This window comes from Danio rerio, chromosome 15, assembly GCF_052040795.2.
Source record: "Danio rerio strain M-AB ecotype USA chromosome 15, GRCz13ab, whole genome shotgun sequence".
Classification (NCBI taxonomy): domain Eukaryota; kingdom Metazoa; phylum Chordata; class Actinopteri; order Cypriniformes; family Danionidae; genus Danio; species Danio rerio.
Genome location: NC_141035.1, coordinates 20557104 through 20581437, shown reverse-complemented (window position 1 = coordinate 20581437; position 24334 = coordinate 20557104). Strand labels below are relative to the sequence as shown.

The following is a 24334-nucleotide window of genomic DNA, read 5'->3' as shown; positions in this document are numbered from 1 at the left end:
ACGCTGCAAGGCAAGCACAAGTCTTGCATCATCGCTGTTGTGCTGTTTTTATGACACCAGACAAGAGAGCAGCATACAAAAATGCTACTGCTAAAATACAATGCGATGAGTTACACTCAAAGAAAGTTTGCTGGCTATAAGTTGAATTTGCTTGGACAAAACCCTGCATAAGCAGTTTCTGAAAAGCGGCCGTGAAATAAAACGGCATATTTTAAATTTGCAATATGCTTCTGGCAGTGTAAATTTTGCTTGTTTATACACTTGCCGTTACAGAAGTGAACAGCAATACTGAAGTTAATGTAGTGTCTTTCAAAGCTAAATGGCTTATATACAGTATAAGCTATGGTTACAGCGTTTTGTAGATTTATAGACATCATTTTATTACTAGATATGCAAAGCCTGCTTTTCAAACCACTATATGGAGGCATTTTCTGCTATTTCAATGTCTTCATTATTCCAACTTTGAGAAGTAAAAACTTATCAGACTTTGAGCAATAAGTAGGCGATACATACTGAACTGTTTGGGGTATTACTGTACACTTCACTCTCTCTGAAGTGAGTTGTTTGCTGATGCAATTTGTTGGGATCATTTACTGAAATTATTTGGTAATTCCTGGAACGCAGTGAAACTGACACCGCTGTAGTGGGCAGCAGTAGGAGAATTTTCTCAATTAGCTTTCTAACATAATATTACGGAAGTAAAGAGGCATTTTAAAGGATGAGCTCCTTTAGCTAAGAAGAGACTATTAAAACATCTGAGCAGCTTGAAAACTGTTTTTGACTGTGCTACTTTTAAAGACTCCAGAGGAAAACAAAACACAGATCGTATTGAGTGTTACACAGCAAACAAAAAAGTGTGAGAGCAGCTTTAACATGTTGATAAAACATTTAGTAACTAAACTATTAAAAGAGCTTAATCAAGCCACTCTAACCTTTACCAACCTTTTAAATGCTTTGACGCTTGATCATTTGGATTTCAGACAGTACAATAAGCATTTATTGTAAAAGTCTGCAACTGGCAGATGCCTATTTAAATAATGCATAGTTTTTTAGAGAAAATTTTGAATGAGAAAATGAACGTTCGTTTACATTAGAGACTATATGCATACATGCCTGACAAAAGTCTTGTCGTCGATCTCAGATGCACCATGACTTTATATTCTATACTGTACATTATTTATGCCAGTGACAAGACCTTTGTCTAAGCAAAGTCAGACTATACTGTACTAATTAAATAATTAAACATCAGGACATTATAATTTTTTTTGTTTGGTAAAATAAGAGTAATCTAGAGGCCTTTGCCTTTCATATACGCCACTTCTGATACCAAATGAACTTGAAGTTGAGTTATTATTTGTTGTTCCCAAAACTTGGATAGGCGACAAGACTTTTGTCAGGTAGTGTAGATAGAGAGAGATCATAAAAGGACCAAGAGAGACACAGGACACACTTTTTATATGCAGAAAAGAACGAGTTGTTTAATTTTTTAAATGCAAAATTATTTCATGATGTAATTAGCTAAAATTTTAATATACAATTTGATTATTAACAACTAAAGTGCACAAGCAATGCAGTAAGCCAACTTTGGTAAGATTTTACAAGAATGTAATAGAAGAACAGTTATTGTATCAGAATTAATTCTCTATATATTCTGGTTCATCGTCCCTTCAGATCATCACCTGAAAAACAATAGATACATTTTTTAAAAGCAAAAATGCTGATTTGGTGTACAAGAGCTATTTCTTATTTTTAGCAATACAATTGGACAGCTGCTTAGTATGTTTCTGGAAACATACATTTGTTTTAGATTATTTATTAAACAGAAAGTTAAAAAAAAATTAAAGGTACAAACATTTTTCGTAACATTATTTATTTACATTACAGTATTTGTGTTCTTAGAAAGTACTTAGAGTTTTCACTTACTGAGCAATTGATTTACAAGATGAAGTGTAGTCAGTCACAGACATTTCACCTAAAGGAAGATAAACAAAATTTTCATTTTTTTTTCGCTTGTCTCAATAAAGTGAAAATGTCATATATTAAACACAGGCTTACAAACACAATTATGCTACACTTGTGTCACTAAGGTTTCTATATAAAATTGTAACATTTCAATGGTAATAGCATTTAATTTTTATAATTATTAATATATTATTATTATTATTATTATTATTATTATTATTATTATTATTATTATTATTATTATTTTACAGGGTTTATAATAAAAACCCTTATCCTTTGAGCAGATTCAGAGAGATAAATGGACACATACTGGTCTTGTAGTAGTCATAGACCTCCACCACAGCTGGTTTAAGCTTCTGCACCAGGACGTCCTGCTGAAGCCTCAGATTGATGGACTTCACCTGCTTCTTTTTCAGCTGGATGAGAAGAGAACATTATTACACTTTGGTGCAAGACTATACTGAGATTTCTTTTCTGTGGTAGAAAGATTAATAAGAACTAGGGCTGACATCTTGTTTATCTTTTAAATGTAATATGTATTGTCTGTACATTTAAAGATATGAAAACATTGCAGTGGTCTCTCATTTGTCACGGGAGTTACATTCTAAAAATAGCCCATGATAGGCAAAATCCAGTCAGCTTTATTTTTTACAATTATTATAGATGTTTTCAGACTGTAAAACCCCTCACTACACACTTTATACACTTTTCTTAAACAGTCATTAACATGCTCACACTTTTCTTTCTTGTTTAAACACTCTCAAAGTTCAAACCTTTATAGAAAAATAAGTCCAGTATTATAAAATGAAACTAAAGATCAAAACCATTTGATCTTCGTTTATTTATTCCATAATGGCGCCCTACATTCCCGTAACTTCTACCTTCCTTTAGCATGTTAATAAGTTTTTGAGCGATGGTTAGCATCTTCCTCTGCCTTTTGGGTGCTACCCCAGGTGCCTTTGACGGTGCAGAATGTTTTGTCGACATTGTGGGGAGAAAACTCGCAATATACAGTACAGAACTTCAGATCAAAGATTTATGTAAATGTGGCAAGCTGAACGCATTCTGTAGCCTACTGTACAGGAGAAACACCACGGAAAATATTGATTAACAATGGTCTAAAGCCAGTCAGAACACAGAACACAATGTGCTGTAGAAAAAAAGCATGTCAAATTGCACGGAAAAAATCGATGAAACTGCAATGCAGCGAAAAGTGAACCGGGTTAGAGCGAGGGACCATTGTAGTCACGTTCTCCATATACGTATGTTTGACTACATTTCATATTGATAATGGCAGGCTGCAATGTCTTTGACAGAAGCTAACGCACACTGGCAGTGGAGGTAAAGGTGATTCAAAGTGTCGGTTGCTGTCTTCATCTCTCAATGTGGTGTGAATTAGGCTGATTTATACTTCTGTGTCAAGCGCACGCATTGCATAGCCCTCGCCCCCTTGCCGTCTCAACGACTCATAGCGCAAGCTCTGTAATTGGTCCGCCTGGTATCGTGATGAATGTGGGCGGGGGTGAGCGCCGCGCTTACCTATTGGAGTGAGTGTTTACTAGTGTCAAGTCCTGTGAAGGAGCTCCAGATGGAAACTATTTTGTGTTTACCTTAAAAATATTGCAAGTCCGACAGTTTCCACCTCGGAATAAGCAAGTTTGAGCTACTTGTACATTAAGGTAGCGTTCAGAAAAAAACAAAGCACCAGCGAAGAAACTCGACACAGAGAAACATTAGAACCTCTGTGCCAGCTAACGGCATGCAGAAGTATAAATACAAAGCAACATGCAATGCAGGTGCTGTGGGTCATGCTGATCACTCAACGCAGAAGTATAAACCAGGCTTTAGTCTTATGACAGACAGATTTTAATGTTTATATTTCAACAAAAAATTGGAGTGTAAACATATGACGTAAAAAAAACATTATAAACGTGTCCAAAACTGTTTGCATACAAATTAAACGTTAATTTAAAAATAAAAAATGAGCTGACAGGATTATACAGCCAGATCTCACGAGAAAACGTAACTATTTTACGTTTTGTCAGTTTAGTGGCTAATTCGTACTGATTTATTTGACTTCAGTCGGATGAAAATGTACGATTTTAAAAAGGAGGCGTGGCAACAAACCCCACCCTTAAAGCCAACAATCACTGGAGAGGAGCAAATCATACTAAATTATACGAATGAGATCCTATGAATTCATATGAATTAGCCACTAAATCAAAACGTTTTGAATTGCCGTGAGATAGCGTTGTGATCATAGCATACGGCTTTAGTAAGCTAGAAACAAAAAACTATTTTCTTGAGAAAAATGTATGTTCTGTTTAGTGACGCATTAAAAAAATCAATCAATACCAAATATTGCTAAATCAAGATAAGAATTTACTTCAGCTTGTGTAAATCAGCTTGTCAATCAAAATTAATTTTGTGTCAATTCTCACTGCTAGTACAAATGTGTTACATAAAAAGCGTTCATTTTGATTTCCTCCTCATTTTATACCTTGAACTAAAATATATCAAAATATCAGCAATCAACGCTAACCCTTAAGATTTGAAACCCCTCAATGTATGTGAAGGAAACACTTACACTCTCCAAATAGACAATGACACGATCCTCATCCAGATCCACACGTTTGATGGTGGGGTCTTCCTTCAGCTGTGGAGAAGAGGACGAATGAGGGAATCAAACACTGGCTGCACAACCTGAGATAAAAGAGGAGCAGAGCCCTTCAAGTGTCACTCACGGCCTGCAGAGACGCCTCATCCAGCTTAAACCCAGACAGCAGCCTGACGTTAATGATCACCATGTTGGTCTCCTCTCGTTTGCCATCATACCTGTCACACAAACGCTCCAACAATCACAAACTGGCTTCACAAGCACACAATGTCCTGTATGTAGACTGACAGACAGCAAAGAGTCTATTAGGCCACAAAGTAGGTTCAGTATTCATTCATTCAAAGTCAAATTTCCTTACGCTGCACATTCAGCAGTTTTTTTTTTTTTTTTGCTTGCTCTCTCTCTTTCTTTAGATTTAGCTTACTTATGTAAACCTTAGCAAAAAAGTATGACAGTCAGATTTTTCCTCAGCATAAAAACATGACAAGATCACAATTAAAACACATTAGTTTTACACATTTTTACTATTTTTTTATCTTAAATGTTTTTACTGTACGTAGCCTGTGCATGATCACAATTTATCATTATTTTGTATGTCATAAAAAGACAAAATATCTTCTTTATTGACAAGATGGCAAGTAAATGTTGGTGAACTCTCACTTTATAGTATGTATAATAAAGTATAGTATATTATATTATAGTATAGTATAGTATAGTATAGTATAGTATAGTATAGTATAGTAGTGTAGTATAGTATAGTATAGTATAGTGTAGTGTAGTGTAGTGTACTATATTACAGTGTAGTATAGTAGTGTATAGTATAGTATAGTACCATATTATAGTTTAGTTTAGTTTATAGTAAGTATAGTATAACGCCAACATAGGCTCATTCTGAAAACGTAGCCCCATACACATTTCTGGAGATCCCAAATGATGTATCCAAAAGTACGTACTGTAGGGCTGCATTTAGTTTTTAAATCAAATGCTACACGGCGGTATGATGACATTCCTTTTCGCACTACCAGCTGACCGCTAATCTCCATATGGACGGCTTTCCTGCTGTCACCAGTTCGTCCAGTTAGTTCGCCATGTATGTCGGCTGACTTGAGATGCACAGAGGAGTTGACCATAACGACAGTGTTCAGGTCTGGTTCCAAAAAGCGGGTAATGCCGAGTTGAGACTGCATGGTTTTAGCCCCAATTTTGACTCACCAACGGGTTTTGAGAAATCACGCAGTTGAACTATCATAGAGTGACCGACATCCGTGAGAAATTTGGCATGCTAAATATCTGGACCTGTTGCTAAAAATCATGTCATGATTCATGATCAAAATCATGTCGTGTGAAATCTGTGCTGATTGAACATAACACTGGCGATCAACAACAGCCAATGAGAGAGCAGCATTCACTAGTGTGGCCAGCAGGAGGTTAAAAAAGGTTAAAAGTGTTCATTTTCAGTTTATTTGGACCCAAATGGAGGAAAAACTAGTGTAAATTTGGCAGGAGCACTGTGTCTGTTTGACATGTCATCTGAGCAATATCACAACTGGCTCAAAAAAGAAAAAAAAAGCTGAGAAATAGCTAATTCCCATCAAAACCAGGTTTGTAAAATAAGTACATTTTCTACCCCACTAAAGGCTTTTTTCTCCTTATGTAGTTAATAACAAAAGTTAAACTGCGTGCCCTCGCATTTTTTCTATGTCACTTCTCGCGTGTGTATGGTTTGTGAGATGTAGTTTGGACAAAGTTGTGGCAGACTCTTCCTATTTTAAAGTCATGCAATGTGAAACCCCTGTCACCGATCCATTCATTTTGAAAACAATACTGGTTGGGTTTGGGGACGGAGGAGGGTGGGTCAGTCAATCAGTCAGTCGGTTAGTCAATTGATAGCGATTTCTGGTGGATTTAGGCAAGAACGAGTATACAGAGCGGCCTCTGGTGGATTCATAAAAACAAAAACTGCAAAAAAATGTATCTCCTGAGAAGTATTTGGCGCTCTACAGAAATGTATATAGCGATACATTTCCAGAATGAGCTTGGGTTGTATAGCATAGTATGTAAAGTAATTAAATTATATGGACAAATAATGGTTTAATGAATGATATGGCAATGTTGACGTTGCTATGCACATGAGGGTTGTTTCCATTAATGAAAATGGTAGTTTTTAACAGAATGTGGCTCACCGGACAGTGACATTTAATGTAAAAGCTTGGTTTTTGCTGCAGACTCCTGTATTTGTTTTAATGTTGAAGGCCAACGCATCAGGAGGAGGGGGGATGTTGTAGTTCAAGGCAAACTGAGAAACCAAACAGAATAAAGTCAAATATTAGCTGATTTCCATCACTTTATCTATTTCAAAAATCAAAATTCACTCCGCAAATCCTAATCCTCATCCATCCAAACACTTTTACAGCAAATGTAAAAAAGTCGTAGGTCACACAGGTTTGAAGCAACATGAGGGGGAGTAAAAGATGAACTTTGATTTGTGTGTGAGCTGTATTTTGCACATGAGCACACACCTGCACAAACACACATCCTTTGCCTTCTGCCCTGAGCTTGTATGTTCCAGTAGTTTCCGTCAGCTGTTTCTCCTGGTAAAGCAGCCGGTTATTGCGGTTCACAGTGAACTGGTTTCTCTGTCCTGATGGGGAGGTCACGGTCACGGCGATGGATCCTTCTGGATTGAAGACGGCAGCGCTGTACTTAGCCAGGGCCTGGAGCGCTACTACAGTATCCTGTTCACAGCGACAGCACACAGTCAGGGAAGATCAAACGCGTTATAAAGGCTGAAAGGAAAGCTGGATAAGATAACCAGCATTACCTGTGTGGAGGAGAAGCCCCCGAAGGCGTTCTGCTGTCTGCCCAGCCACTGCACTATTCCAGCTGAATAGTTGAGACCAAATCTAGGCAGTGAGGGTCCAGAGAGAAGAGCCAGCAAAACGTAGGCAGTCATTTCAACCTCCACAGAGCCTGTTTGTTGAGCATTGTTGACCAGAGACCAGTATCGTCCAGCACCTATAATTAAATCAACAAAAACGAAGATGACTGGAAAATAGAGGCTTCAGCACAAAAATCAACATCAGAGGTTTCAAATCTAGGGTCCAGAGTGTTTGCCTAGTTTGATTTTGGTGTCTATTTAAATATTTCCAACCCAGGCTCATTGGAGATACATTCCCATGGCTACATATTTGAAAACCAGGAAATATGTGCCCCATGGCTACGTATGCTTGCAGTTTTTGCTTTCATAAATCCACTAGAGGCCGCCATGTCTATTTCTGTCAATCTCAATATACTTCTTGCATGTGTCTGCGAGAGAGAAGTCAGTAGGCGTGTTATCTTGCTACCAACTGATCCACCAAAGTGTCTGTTGCTGTCTTCATCTCTTAAAGTGATGTGAATTAGTCATACGACAGCCAGATTTAAATGTTTATATTTTGAATTGGAGTATAAACATGTGACGTAAAAAAAAAATAATAATAATTATTTATATGCTCAAAACTGTTTGTATACATATCAATTGTTAATTTAAAAATAATATTCAGTTGAGTTGTATGAAAATGTATGATTTTAAAAAAGAGGAGTGTCACCTAACCCAACCCCTAAACCCAACTGTCATTGGGGGATCACAGTAGGCTTGTTATCTTGCTATCAACTGACCCGCCGACCTAGGGGCTTAGTGGACATTTTAAAAGTGCAAGGGACAGCTTCATGAAGTCCAAAGATTTACATTTTTAATCACCTGTTTCTAAATGGTCTGTCTCTTAAGGTGAGGGGGACGTATCATCCAACCCCCCCCACCCCCACAACCCATACACCCCCATTATACCACCCCATACGTACCTCTGGCTACATCATTTAAGGTCTCTAGAAACATATATAGTGCTACGTTTTCAGAATAAGCCTATGTTGCATAATGCCATGTACTGTTTGTTTTACTCACAAAATACTGGCATACATAGCCCAGGACACTATTTTCAGATTCTCAAATATGTAGCCCTGGACACATATTACCATTAAGCCTGTATTGAATATTTCTTATATTTATTTGTGTATTTTATTTTGTTACATGATAACTGTCAATAGTAATAATAAATTAAAAATAATTAGTTGGCTCAACTGTGTTTTATTGGAGTTGGTAGGAGCTAAACTCTTCAGGAGAGTGGTCCTCCAGTGGACCGAGCTTGGACACCTGTGTGATATACTACCGACCGAGTAACATGCATGTCATGTAGGGGATAAAAGTAGAATACTGTGGCCACAAATTAGGAATCAGTTCCCCCTTTAGAGTTAACTCCTGCCTCACAGTCAGATTCCACTTCTGTAGGCAGTGGAAGGTAATTGTCCTTTCAAAATCCATGCCATTAACACTTAATCACATTGAATGAGAATTTTCGAAAAGAAAAAGTGTTTCACAAAGGCTAAATCAATTTATTTTGCTCATGTACATTAGTGGGCATGGTGGTTTGTACATTTTTGGAGTAATAAAATTGACCATAAACTAAGAAGTGAGAACCCTTTAATTCATTGATTTCTTTATATTATATAGTCTGATTTGTTTAGCCAGTCATATGCATGGCTCTGTAGTATATATAAATTTTTAAATTGAAATGTAACCAAATTGGGGCGATGCGGTGGCGTAGTGGGTAGCACGTTCGCCTCACAGCAACAAGGTTGCTGGTTCGAGTCTCAGCTGGGTCAGTTGGCATTTCCGTGTGGAGTTTACATGTTCTTTTCCGTGTTTGTGTGGGTTTCCTCCAAGTGCTCCGGTTTCCCCAACAGTCCAAAGACATGTGTGGTATAGGTGAATTGGGTAGGCTAAATTTTTCGTAGTGTACTGTATGTTTGTGAATGCGTGTGTGTGGATGTTTCCCAGTGATGGGTTGGGGCTGGAAAGGCATCCGCTGCATAAAAAAACTGCTGGATAAGTTGGCGGTTCATTCCGCTGTGGCACATATAAATATAGGGACTAAGACGAAAAGAAAATGAATGAATGAATGAATGTAATCAAATTTCGAGCTTCCCTTTTTAAATATTATTTGAATTACTTGACTAAAATTTAATTTAGCTTTTTTTTTCATATACATGTGATCTGATCTATACTTCCTCTGATCAGCTGCCATGTGACTATACTGTATGTCCCACAACTCATTCAGGACATGTATAATGGCTTTCCTTACTCTAATACACTTAAAACATGGAAAAACTCGTCCTTGACAGGGCAGCATTGTCTCATGAATAATGAAAGGGTAAGAATTAGGTAAAACAAATAGATGTGAATAATTTAGATACTACAGTATTAGTTCTATTATGTTCGTTTTGAGTATGTTTTGCTTCCATAATTTAGTACCAGTTGAATTTAATATATTTTTAAAGGTACCTTCTCTCCTGGCCTGATTGTCCAGCTTGGACAGGAGGTTCAGTCTCATTTCTGCATCTCCAGCAAGTGTGAATGTATAGGACAACAAGGCATTCACATAGGTGTTGGTAATGTTACGTGAAGCTTCCTTCAGACATACAAGGCTTCTCGCCACCATGGGATCCTTACAAAGCACACAAAACAAGTCAGTCACATTAGTCCCATTATCTGTATTGAGTTATTTAGTTCTATAACATGTCTATTAAAAGGGAATAGTAGTAGGCCATGAAGAGAGTTTTACTCACAGAAATCTGCACGCCTAACTCCAGCAGCGCTGCGGTGATGTAAGCAGAGAGAGTGACTTCATCATTGACACCACCCTGTGAGAGCAAACGCATTAAAGATCCTTCCCACCCGCAGCACTTCAATCTTCTCAATTTACTGCAGACTAACAAGCATTTCCAAAGTGTAAAATCCAGAAGCAGCAGATTAATGAGCCCCTTTCCTCCCCATATATGACCATCAATCCCACCTAACCCTGTGACAGCTGGAGCAGAATATCTGTGCGTCTCAGAGCACCACTGCTGTGTTTCAGTCCTGAATGATTCTGCTTTTTTTAAATGAATTCAGTAAGTCAATGATTGGATAACCCATTCATAAAGAGACTGACCTAATCAATCAGCTGTCTAATTTCATTTGAATAAATGATTCAATAATTCACTAATCAAAAGAGGGACACAAAGCATAAATTATGAATTATTGAATTAATTATCACGGCAACAATTTAATAGTTAATGTTAGTTAATACATTACAGAATTTATTCATGCTTTTTAATGCTATTTAATTCACTGAAAAAGAGAAACTACTGTGTCTTTCATTCATACATTTTTATATTGGATTAAGAAAAGAAAAAAAAAAACTCTATATATATATATATATATATATATATATATATATATATATATAATATATATATATATATATATATATATATATATATATATATATATATACAGTTGAAGTCAGAATTATTAGCCCCCCTGAATTATTAGCGCCCCTGTTTATTTTTTTCCCATTTTCTGTTTAATGGAGGGAAGATTGTTTCAGCGCATTTCGAATCATATTAGTTTTATTAACTCATTTCTAAAAACTGATTTATTTTATCTTTATCAAGATGACAGTAAATAATATTTTACTACATATTTTTCAAGACACTTCTATACAGCTTAAAGTGACATTTAAAGGCTTCACTAGGGTAATAAGGTAAACTAGGCAGGTTAGGGTAATTAGGCAAGTTATTGTATAACAATGGTTTGTTCTGTAGATTGTCGGAAAAAAAAATAGCTTAAAGGGGCTAATAATATTGTCCCAAAAATAGGTTTTAAAAAATTAATAACTGCTTTAATTCTAGCCGAAATAAAACAAATAAGACTTTCTCCAGAAGAAAAAATATTATCAGGCATACTGTGAAAAATTCCTTGCCCTGTAAAAAATCATTTTGGTAATATTTAAATGAGAAAAACAAAATCAAAAGGGGGCTAATAATTCTGACTTCAACTGTATATATATATATACATATATATATATATATATATATATATATATATATATATATATATATATATATATATATATATATATATATATACATATATATATATATATACATATATATATATATATATACATATATATATATATATATATATATATATATATATATATATATATATATATATATATATATATATATATATATATATATATATATACAGTAGATAGTTTAAAAAACAACTAGCAATAGCATAGCCTAACATTATATGTATTTATTGTAGCTTAGTATAAATACACTTATACTTTCCTTTTGATTTTAAATTGACCAAACCAAAGCAATTCAATTAATTCATGGTATAAAATCAATATTTTGTTTTTGCACATTTTTTTTCCTTGAGCAGAATAAATATTTTGATGAATATTAAATTGTGTTTTACAGTTTCAGTTTGCAGTCAAAAAATTATCAATTGAGCTGTAATAAATTACAGTAATTGTTTTAAGTTGGTCCAAAGCAAGATTATACTTTGGTCAAAGGGTAAAAAATGTTTTTCCACGTTTGTACAAAAGTAAAAAAAAAAATAAATAATTACTGTCTCTTTAGTAAACAATATTTTTTATATTTCTTTGTGTTACTGTGTTTATTTTTCCTAACCACAAAACATATTGATTTAGATTACATTTTATTTTAAATTTTGAACCAAAGTTAAATTATTTAATCTTAGTAACAAAACAAATTACTGTCATTTTTAAGTTGGTTCAAAGCATAATTTTCTTTATCGTGGAAATAAAGTTGTCCATGTTAACTCACGGTGCAACTAATGTTGACATAAACTAATCTGAATTTTAATAATACATTAATAAATGTTAAGCAATGAATGATGTACAAAGAATTCATAGTTTAACTATAGTAGTTCATTATTAGTTCATGTAAGTAAATACATTAAAATTACCTAATGAATTCTTATTCTCAACAATTTTTTGCAAACATGAAAACCCATTGAAGCATGAGCTCACGGCAGTCCTCAAAACTTAAGAAAAATCTGCTTCCAATCTTTGTTGCACAAAACATCACAAAAGAAGTCAGTGTTCAGTGTTCACCTATCAAATAAAACCTCGATTGTGTTTATTTTAGCTAGCATTGCTAGCGAGCTCAAAAAAATAATTGAAATAAAAAAGTACTGTATCTTATGCTTTTGAAAATAAACAGTAACAGTAATGAAATAATGATATTACAGTAATTAAAATAACAGATCAATTAAATAAATTGCCTTGACGAACATAAGATACTTCTTAACTACTATTAATTTATCATTTGTATCTGTAGTGTAGACCTGAGTAGGCCTGTATAGGCTAGTTTACGCAGTTTTGTCAGCAGCATGAATGATCATAAAAGATGTAAAGAATGGTTAAGGAGCATAACAATCATAGAGGATGTGAGCAAAACTCTTCTTTTCTTACCATCATTTCAATGTGGATCAGTTGCCCCACAGAGGCGAAGCAGCCATTCGTCTTCTGCTGCTGACCCAGCCAATTCTTTGCCTCATCAATGCTGGTCTGATCTATAAATATATACCTCTTTGCCCCACCAAAAGACTTCATCACAAATGCAGTTAGCCTGAGAAAACAGTAGAAATTTCTGTAAAATACACATAATTCAATATGGTGCTATTATTTTAAATACAGTATAATGTTGATGAAAAATATGGGTTTTCTTAACCTAATCGGAGGGGAATTTAATTCATTCATGGGAAGCCAGAAAGGTTCAGAGAGCAACTGAATGTTTTCACCATCTCTGAATCAGACTCACCATGTGTTACCAGAAGGATCGTTTGAGCCAAAAGCACTGTAAGATCCATCACCATGCTTATATGTCAGCTCTCTCTGATAGCCTGCAACACAAAAACAACATCAAACGTCTGATACTCTGGTTTATTTGCAGAAAAATGCTCAAAAGGAGCCCTCGATTTTTTGTTTTTTCGAAATCAAGATGTTAATTTCTGGGCAACACGGTGGCGCAGCAGGTAGCACAATCACTGGTTCGAGCCTTGGCTGGGTCAGTTGGCATTTCTGTGTGGAGTTTGCATGTTCTCCCTGTGTTCGTGTGGATTTACTCCAGGTGCTCCCCCACAGGTCAAAGACGTGCTATAGGTGAATTGGGTAGGCTAAATTGTTCGTAGTGTATTAGTGTGAATGAGTGTGTATGGTTGTTTCCCAGTGATGGATTGCAGCTGGAAGGGCATCCGTTGTGTAATACATATGCTGGATAAGTTAGTGGTTCATTCCGCTGTGGTGACCCCAAATTGATAAAGGGACTAAGCCGAAAAAAAATAAATAAATGATTGAATTTTAATTTCTGGAGTTCAATAGTCTCTCAAAAACTACTTCATTCTTCAAATCTAGCTAACAAAAGATGCGATGAGAGAGAAAGTAGCTAATTATTTTATATAATAACTCATTATTATTAAACTACTACTTTTTCTGTATATTGAAGTACTTTATTGTTGTAAATGTGAATGTATCTCTAATATTTATTTTGTACTATTTATACCTATTTGTAGCATTTTTTTAGAATCAAAACATATATGTACTTACACATAATATTCACTGTACCATATTATGAAATGCTTGAATGATGTTCTGTTTAATCATATTTTTCCTCACCGCTCTGTAGGAAGGTTACGGCTCGGGCTCTGATCTCAGGAGTGAGCTGTCCGCTGCTCTCCAGGTATTGAAGGATGTAAATATTTGGGGCAAACTGCAGCATGTTCTGCTCTCCACAGCCGTATGGCATAGCCAGAAGATCACCAATGTTTCTCAAAGCACGACCCATCAGATCTCCTGCAGAACACAGAACCCGAAGCATATAAGTATAAAAACATATCTGAAGACAAAATTATTAGCCTTTCTGTGAAAAATTCAAGTGATGTCCATTTCAGAGCAACGAAATTTCACCCATTTTTAGTATTACCTATCTTATTTGTCAGTTGGAGAAATATATATTTCTTTCAGTTTGGCTGGAATAAAAATACATATTTAAACAAATGTAAAAACTGTTAAGTTTTAAATGTAAAAACTATTGGCCCATTTAACAAATTGTACATATTTATTTTCGTTTGGCTTTAGAACAATTGTTGTCGATTGCCTAATTAATCTAACTTGCCTAGTTAAACTAATGAACTTGGTTAGGCCTTTAAATTGCACTTCAAGCTGAAGACTAATTTTATGCAAAATAACTTGTAAAATATTATGTACTGTCATCATGGCGAAGACAAAGAAATTAGTTATTAGAAATTAAATATAAAAACTATTCTTTTAAAAATGTGTTGAAAAAAATCTTTTCTCCATTAAAAAGCACTCGGGAAATATTTGAAAATATTTGATTTCACACCCGGTGGGTTCATAATTTTGCTTTCAACTGTATAGTATATAGTGAAGATCACACATTGAGAACAACTCCGTGATTTTCAATATTTACATGTGTGAAAGAGCAGTAGTTAAGCATAATTCAAGAGGAAAATATGTTCTAAAGCAAAGTGTATTAACTTATATTATCTAGTAAACCCTGCTTAGAATTATAACTTTAACTTAATACAGTATTATTGTAGCCTAAACAGGTCCTATATATACATTTACAGTATATAACACAGCAGTGAAAGTGGACATAACAAACTGTACATTTGATAGCATTCTTTAGGCTCACCCAGAACAGTGATGAAGCATTTGGCAGAATCCTTCACAAAAACTTTAGGAAGAGCAAGGGTGATGGATGTGTTGTATGGACGGTCTAATAAAACAGAGATAAAGCATAAAGTTCAAAACAGTCATACAATACTGTAATTTGTAATTATTTTATCTTTTTCATTATAAAAAAGCATTTGAAATCTCAGTTATTTTTTTACTCTTATGTCAACTTTTTTAGCTTCAAAACATAAACAGTGAAATATTTATTTAAAACTGGAAGATGTTTGTCCCTCTAGTGAAAGTTGATTCAGTCAAATTAGATGTAAAAATTTATAAATATAAATAATCGATTTATATAAATCTACATGAAGGAAAAAAATATATGTGGAAAGCAAACAAAATTTTTATCTAATAAAGCATTTTTGTCACTTCAGTAAACTTGGATTAAACCACTAGATCCATAGGAATATATTTTACAATCCTTTTAATATCTTTTAGAAGTTGTGGCTGAATTAACTTTGGGCAGAGGGACAGAGATTTCATTGGTGTTCCAAAGCAAAAAAGAAATCTTATTGGTTTGGTTTTACATGAAGCTGAATAAATACATTTTTATTTTGGAGTAAACTAACATACAGTAACTAAACTTGAGCTTATGTTTTCCAAAGGAAGGTCAAAATGATTAACTGTGGCAACTGATGGCATATTACAGAGTTCACCTTTTATTAAAGTAGGTCTAATTCATATTCTTTCATTGATTAAAATAGACTATTTGTGCTGTGATGGCACTTACCAGTTAAGCAGATGAGCTCATTCTGAGTGACTGACTGTTTAGTTCCCTCCACCTGAGATAAATGGATAACAGTGTCAACAGGATTCTTCAATATTGACATTGATTTGTAATGAACTGAATCGGAATCAAATGAAATATAATGAATATACAGTTGAAGTCAAAATTATTTATTAAAAAGAAGTTTATTTTTTCCCTGTTTTCTGCTTAAATACAGTAAATGCATGCAATACAGTAAATGCACATACCTCCACCAGAACGCTCTGCATCACAGTATCAACTTTGCCTTTGTTTGGCAAAGTCACCACTTCATTGCCACACAGTTCTCGGGTCTTCACTGCCTCGGCACGCACTGTAAAGTTCACCTTTCCTGTAAATCACACAGATCAATAAACAATGAGGACACCCCTGAGAAACTATGCTTGCAAAAATAAAATTCACATATGAGAAACTCAATTGCCTATAAGTGCTTTGATATGTTAATAGCACTAGTGGCCATTAAGTGAACTGCAACCAGCAACTTGCAGTATTGCTTATGCTCACACTCAAGCACACATATGAACCAATGTGTGATTAAAATGCCAGTATATACTCACAGTGAGCTTTTTTCGTTCTTTAATTATGAGCAAACAGATGAAAATCCTCAAACGACTCTTGAGTGTGTTGTTTAGATGTATATATGTGTTTGTTTTTTGTTCATATACTAGGGCTACACAATTAATGGAAGGTAATATTGGACATTTTATCAGTAATGAGCTGTAAATTAGCTTTAAAGTTGTAAGCATTTGCTACACAGAGCCAGAGTTCACTGACAAGCTTTGCAAAAATGTCAGATGATTAAGACAGTGTGCTTCTGAAATTGAAGAACTCCTTCTTTGTTTTGACTGCTGTTTGCACTGCTCCTAAGAAATCTAAGGCTCTGTGTTGCTGCTGCATCAAGTACATGAAAATAAGCATGTACCTTTAACAACATGAGTTTACTCCAAACTCACGTCATAACTTCAGCCGAGTATCTGAAATGAATGATTCTGTGAGATGATTCTGAAGTCATGTGGTTATTAGTTATGTTGAATCAACAAAAGTATTCAAATCCATTGTTTGATTCCCTGAGTCTCTTCTTTGAGGTGTATTTTCAGTTTTCATATGAGAGCACCCTCTGGCCTTAGGAGATTTACTGCAGATTACAGAACTGGGCTTTCCTGACAAGATGTGCATGACAATCGCAGCTGTTGCTAAATCAATCATTGCAATTTCAAATTACATTTGGATCTATTGTGCACTACAAAAAATTGTGGAGTTTGCATATTCCCCCCGTGTTCGCGTAGGTTTTCTTCGGGTGGTCCGGTTTCCCCCACAGTCCAAAGACATGTGGTACAGGTAAATTGGGTGGGCTAAATTGTTCATAGTGTATGAGTGTGAATGAGTGAGTAAGGATGTTTCCCAGAGATAGGTTGCAGCTGGAAGGGCATCCGCAGCGTAAAACAAATGCTGGATAAGTTGGCGGTTCATTTCAGATTAATAAAGTGACTAAGTTGAAAAGAAAATGAATGAATGAATGAATGAATGAATGAATGAATGAATGAATGAATGAATGAATGAATGAATGAATGAATGAATGAATGAATGAATGAAAAATATACAGCTCACACAAGTCAAAGTATCTGGCTTACCCACAACAGAAGGTGTAATAGTCCACTGGAAGGTTTTGCTCTCTTCAGCACAAACACACTGAGTGTATGTGCAACCCCTACACGGCTGAGCTGTGAACTGAGTCGAATCTGCCAGCGTGACCTTCACCTTTATTCAAAGATACAGAGATTTTGTACCATGGCAGACTACATAAAGATATATTTAACTACAAACGCTTGCAAAATCTCTCTAGGACAAGTGAGTAAACACATTAAGGAAGCTTACCATGATGCATTTGGAGAGGTAGTTGAACACAGAGGCTTTGAGCATGAACGTTTCTTCACGGATAACAGAATAAGGGAGGGTGAGGCTCACAAAGAACGGCTTAAAAGCAGTGAGATTGGTGCTGGGGGCCAGCCCGAATCCGACAGGCGATGTGCAGAAAGCCCCTGCTGCCCATGTAGTGATGGTGTCTGGGACGGTCTTTGCAACATCCACGGAGCCGGAATTTCTGATGAATGAAAAACAAATTTATATATATATATAGTGCTTCTGCATATTTAAAATTGATCTTTCTGTTTATTCATTCATTTTCCTTCGGCTTAGTCACTTTATTTATCAGGGGTGGCCACAGCAGAATAAACTGCCACCTTATTCAGCATATGTTTTACACAGCGGATGCCCTTCCACCTGCAACCCAGTACTGGGAAACCTTCTGTTTCATTCATGCCAAATGCCAACTGACCCAGCCGGGGCTAACTTTCTGTTTATACAAAGAAATATAATGGTTCAAGATACATACCCCACAGGGATTAGATCCCAAATCCATGTTTCTGGAAAGAATTTGCGGACCCTTTCATTTGGATTCATTACACCTGGACGAAAAGCCGCCCCTGGCATGGCCACATCATTTACTTCATTCTCCTTTGCTGCAACTGAATTGATAACTTATAAATACAACCAAATATTAAAGAAATTCCAAATCTTAAAATAATTATGGTACTTACCAAATGGTATCCCATAACTGCAATCAACTGGTGCTTTCACATCAGAGTTAGTAGCGATTTTGATTCCAATTGCCTAAAAGAAAGCAAGTGTTATGGAAATGATGTAAATTATGGACAGTATACAGTGAGGCTTACATGACACAGGAATAAGAAAGGCTGTGCATCTCACTCTAAAGATCTCATAGACATCATTTCGGTTGCCGTAGTAAGGGTAATAGAAGCGTGAGCGCTTGCCCCTTACGCCTCCCCAGGAAGGTGGGCAGTTGTAAAGCTCAAACTCCTCAACGTTATAAGGGTAACCTGACAAAAATTGGACTGGTAACATTCCAAACACCTGTAGGATAAGGACAGATATTAATCTAGCATTGACTCTGTAATTTCCTAACAACAACCCCAAAACATTATGGAATAGTTTGCTTAGTGAAACATACAGAGTCTGCGTTCAACTCAGCCTCTGGTCTCAGCAGCAGCACACTCTGATCTATGGCCCTCACTGAGCACAAGGAGCCAGGACTGGCTTTCAGGTTAAAAGATGCCCTCTCTCCAGGCAGTGCGGTGGGAGATGAGAACTTTAAGGACACCTGTACAAGCACAGACACTCTCATCACACATTAATGACAAAAAAACAAAAACAAAAACATAAAAGCACAATAAGCTCTGAAACAGGATTCCAAGAGGGATTTTCTGACCTTGTTTGGCAAACATTCTTCAATGGGGAAGTTCACACTGTCTGCTACTGCTTCTCCACTGGGAAGAATTGTGTAAACCACCACCTGAGCGTATGGAGCCAGAGCTGCCGTCCTCAGTGAGAAGGTCACTTCTCCCCTGTTTTCTATTATGGAAGAAAGAGAGCATTTATTAAAAAAAAAAAAAAAAAACACATGCCAAGGCATGTAGAACAAAGAGCAGAAAATAATAGGAGTGATTTGGTAATTTAAAAGTGTACCTTTTTTACTATTCACATTCACAGACAAACGACCAGTTTGCGCCACGCTGCCTTTGGACAAGACCTGGAGTGCAGGTAGAAAATTACTGCATGACAATTCATGTAATGCTACACAGCTCTACAGCTGCACTGATATTGCTATTTTTTTCATCATCTTTTCTCAAACAAAAAGTTTAAAAAAGTTTCACAGGTATTACAATTCTGGCAATTACTTTCATATAGCAGCAGAAAATGGCCAATATTATAAGTCTGAACTAGTTTGTCTATATAAAAGTACAGTGTATAAAGACATGAAAAATTACAGTAGTAAAAATTACAGTACAGTACAATACAAAAAGTACAGTACAAAAGTTTATATTTAAAAATTGTAATATGTGCTAAATCAAGTGAATTAAGGTATCACATCATTAAAAACAATGTTTAAAAATATGTTTAAAAAATAAAAATATTGATTTTGTGATTTGATTACATTATGCAGTAATATGAACATTAATCTAAATGTAGCGATTGGAAAAACAATAATTAACTATTAAATTATTCGATTCAATATTCAGATAGAATATGCTGTTCCAATAAAAACATATGGATTACTAATATTGGATAATAACCAATACATGGTCATTGTATAGTTAGGGTCATGCTTTCCTTAAAGAAATGGTAAAATATAAAATAAGCAATAAGACAAATAACCAAGCATTTAAAACAGACACATAAAAGTGTCAATATTAAGCATTAAAGGAAATTTAATACTTGTTGCCAATAATAATGATTACATATATAGTTGAAATCAGAATTATTAGCCACTCTTTGATTTTTTCCTTTTTAAATATTTCCCAAATAATGTTTAACAGAGCAAGGAAATTTTCACAGTATGTCTGATGATATTTTATCTTCTGACAAAAGTCTTATTTGTTTTATTTCGGCTAGAATAAAAGCAGTTTTTAATTTTTTAAAAAACATTTTAAGGTCAAAATTATTAGCCCCTTTAAACTATAGTTTTTGCTAGTCTACAGAACAAACCATCGTTATACAATAACTTGCCAAATTACCCTGCCTATTTAACCTAATTAACCTAGTTAAGACTTTAAATTACACTTTAAGCTAGAAGTGTCTTGAAAAATAGTAAAATACTAGTTACCGTCATCATGGCAAAAAAACAAAAACAAAAATCCATTATTAGAAATTAGTTATTAAAACTATTATTTTTAGAAAGTTGTTGAAAAAATCTTACTGTTAAATGGAAATTGGGGGGAAAAAACGAACAGCGGGGCTAACAATTCAGGAGGCCTAATAAATCTGACTTCAACTGTATATTATGGCCAGCCTGATCTCATGAGAAAACGCATCTATTTTACATTTTGTCATTTTACTGGCTAATTTGTATGAATTTGAAAAGATCAGATCATTATGATTTTATTGTAAGAAGTTCATTGGAAAATGTAGAAAATAATAATAATAATAAAAAAAAAAATATATATATATATATATATATATATATATATATATATATATATATATATATATATATATATATATATATATATATATATATTAAGATGAATATAATTTTTTCAAAAATAATAATAAATTAGGTATTTACCATGGCAACTTTAGCATACTGTAATATAGTTTGGTATATTTATCTATGGCCACTAACCTAAATCAACTTTGGTTTTTGGCCTTTCAAAAGATAATGTTTGGGCACCCCTGGTCTAAATGAATTTGCCTAAATAAATAAGATGGATATTCACATTAAGATTTGCTAAAACTTTCTATATTAAAAATAGGATTAATTAATTATTTTTGGTCTTGAAATAGGTAATAAAAAAATAAATTTCACCCTCATACACTCGCACACTGCAGACAATTTAGCCTACCTGCAGCATGTCTTTGGACTGTGGGGGAACCCAGAGCACCCGGAGGAAACCCACGCAAATGCAGGGAGAACATGCAAACACCTCACAGAAATGGCAACTGAGCTGAGGTTCGAACCAGCGATATATATATATATATATATATATATATATATATATATATATATATATATATATATATATATATAGCAATATCACACGAGTAGCAGTGTGATATGGCTGTATATCGGCACTTGTGGGAGGCGTGTTGCCACGAGGCCGCAGGCCGAGTGCCTTATATATATAGAAAATAGAGATTAAAGGTTCAGGACACCCTGGAGTACTTTTTTTTTTTATATTAAAAGATGTGTGTGTGTGTTGAGCATCAGTTAAGCCAATGTTAGCACCTGTCAGGTTTAATTGTGGGGAAATCTGGATAATTTTGAGCTTTTGTCAGCTAATTTCAGTTTCCGGGTTTAAAATGATTTTAGGGGCGGGATCAAAATCAGCGACGTAGCGCAGTACTGCAAGTATAATGATGACGCGTCGGTTTCTCATTATTATTTATAGCAGAGTTTTCTTATCCTATGAGAAGAGCCGGCTGCTTAATTATCCGTTATTCGAGCATGTGCTTTCCGAAGGCAAGGCAGACCTGCCAGTTTCAAGCAAGCTGTGAGACACGGACCCACGGCACGCAGTAGCCGTTCATGAAGGCTCGTATGTGTTTGTTTCCATGATTCACGGGGTTTGTTGCATGTTTTTTCCCCGCGATCTTGTCAGGGCCGATCTTACAGCAAAGCTGTGTGTGTGCTGCAAGCATTTTTGTCGGGAGAGCAGTACAAGAATTGAAGAATGGCGGACGTTGACTTTTATCAGGAGTTCGTTCCCAACATCGCCGTTCTGCTGTGTTTGCCTAAATCCTCTATATTACCAGCAGGGCTAATGGTTAAAATAGACAGGTCAGGAGACCTGCTGCACTGAGTCTGCATTCAGATCTATAATTAAGACCCGGGGATCTAGGGAGAATCCTCATTTATAGTGTGTACATGAACACACTATTATTTATAATGATATAAATTATGGTTATGTGTATATGAAATTACGAATAACAAATGTAGCAGGGCATTACTGTTTATTTCTTTGCAGTTTAACTTTGTGAACTATAAACTCATGCGTCTCCTCACAATTTGTGTGTCATTTTGACTGACAACAACAGCTGTTCGCTCCCCTTCTCCCCTGCTGGCCACGCCCACTCCTGCCCTATGCTCGCAGAGGTCCACGCCCATTAATCATGCATGCAATCATGCACCTAATTATTTTCTTTAAATTTTAAGTTGACTTGTGATTGTGTTGTTTTAAATAAGTAGTTTGAATGAGAAGCAAAAATAATTTTTGAGTGGTTTTTTTTATCAATATCAGGACCAATTTCAAGACCAAAAATACATATATAGCATCGTGGCCAATGCCTGTACTATAAATTTGGGAAATAATAACTTCTCCACATCTTTTTAAACACTATTTTCATCATGACTGTAGTGATACTGCAAGTTGTCATTAAATATTGCTTAGTAACTTAACATCCACCCTGAACAATATAACGCTCCAATACCAACTTAAACATATAAGCTCATTTATCATAAACCTGGCTTATAACCAAATTGCTATTGATATATTATGCTTTCTCAAAACAAGGTCAAATAGCTTGTTGAACTAGCAAGCAATTGATGGACAGAATAAAAACAGTGTCAAAATTAAACATACAATGTAGAAGAAATCCAAGGTTTTCTGGCCTGTTTTCAATGTGCTGCCCTGAATGATGTAACTGGCCACCACTGTTGCATCACGGTTACAGCTGAGCTTCTTTGGAGGATTCATCAACGTCAGGAAACTCTTGCTTTTGGAGTGAAAGGGTCTTAGGTAAAGATAGCTTGATGGATAATATCCTAAAGCCATATAATCGGTTGGGTCAACCCCCCTAAAAAGAGCCTAATAAAAAAAGAGATTGCAAATCACTGTACTGCACATGTGAACTGTTAGGAATGGATAGACACCAAAAACACCACTAACTTGTAAAGACACTGACGATTCTGACCAGTCTGAAGTGTTAAAGGAAAACTGGACAGTGCCATTTACATCTGTAATCAAAGTCAGGCTGATATTTTGATTTCCATAATACGCAGACAGAACCACTGGCTTATTTTTTATTGGTTGGGATTGTGGATTAGTGACCACAACCTGTTAGAAAAAAAAGAAGAAAAAAGAAACAGCAGACAAATTCAGATGCTGGAAGACAATATCCTTATTACCCATATTTCCTAGTAACCAGTATAGCTTTGTTAACTACTAAAGCCTCACTGTTATGAAGAAACATTTACAGAAATCCAAAAAATAAAACAGCTCTAATGCAATCATGAAGTAAAACATTTACATTACAGGGGATTGATTAATAATAAGATGCAAAGCTAATGATCTAGCTCATGTTACCTTTCCCTTGAAGATCATACCAGGCTTGTATGTATCTGGTGTGTCTTCAAAGTAGACATTGATATATTCCCTTGTAAACATAGCTGTGGTGGTACCTGATATAGTTACTCCTATAGGAACAAAAAGCCATGCATCATTACTCTATATAGACTATAAAATTGGACAACGAGAGTTTGTTCCACATTCTTACCTGTTCCAGACTCTTCTACGTTACTTTGCACATTGATATTTCCTCCATTGATTAAGCCAAAGTCTGTGGCATTTATCATCCAAGATGCACAACCAGTCCTGTCAGTCTAAATAAATAGGAATGAAATCATAAATTAGATTTTTAAAACATGAAACACAGTAGCAAAAAATAACATTGAAACAGTTAACTTATTTTTATATTTGGGATATAATTCACCCGAAATGTACAATTATTAATCATTTACTCTTCTTGTGTGGTTTTAAGCCT

At 35.2% G+C, this 24334-nt stretch overlaps 1 protein-coding gene across 6 annotated transcripts in view; it reads right to left on the bottom strand.

The window, feature by feature from the left end:
• Positions 1-1450: 1450 nt before the first annotated feature.
• Positions 1451-24334, bottom strand: part of a2m1 (alpha-2-macroglobulin 1) — a 59145-nt gene continuing 36261 nt past the window's right edge. For all 6 annotated transcript variants that reach the window (XM_087282676.1, XM_087282674.1, XM_087282673.1 and 3 more), the window contains 28 exon segments: positions 24068-24173; positions 23878-23987; positions 23461-23628; positions 23155-23379; positions 19541-19604; positions 19284-19426; positions 19026-19175; positions 18764-18928; positions 18595-18667; positions 18390-18522; positions 17873-18098; positions 17629-17755; positions 16207-16328; positions 15962-16013; positions 15191-15274; positions 14152-14328; positions 13298-13379; positions 12949-13105; positions 10241-10315; positions 9957-10119; positions 7401-7594; positions 7099-7314; positions 6763-6875; positions 4707-4797; positions 4550-4618; positions 2273-2378; positions 1924-1972; positions 1451-1679 (listed from right to left, as the gene is read on the bottom strand). In XM_087282676.1, coding sequence (XP_087138802.1) covers positions 1676-1679; positions 1924-1972; positions 2273-2378; positions 4550-4618; positions 4707-4797; positions 6763-6875; positions 7099-7314; positions 7401-7594; positions 9957-10119; positions 10241-10315; positions 12949-13105; positions 13298-13379; positions 14152-14328; positions 15191-15274; positions 15962-16013; positions 16207-16328; positions 17629-17755; positions 17873-18098; positions 18390-18522; positions 18595-18667; positions 18764-18928; positions 19026-19175; positions 19284-19426; positions 19541-19604; positions 23155-23379; positions 23461-23628; positions 23878-23987; positions 24068-24173 — 3444 coding nt within the window. In that variant the 3' untranslated portion in view covers positions 1451-1675.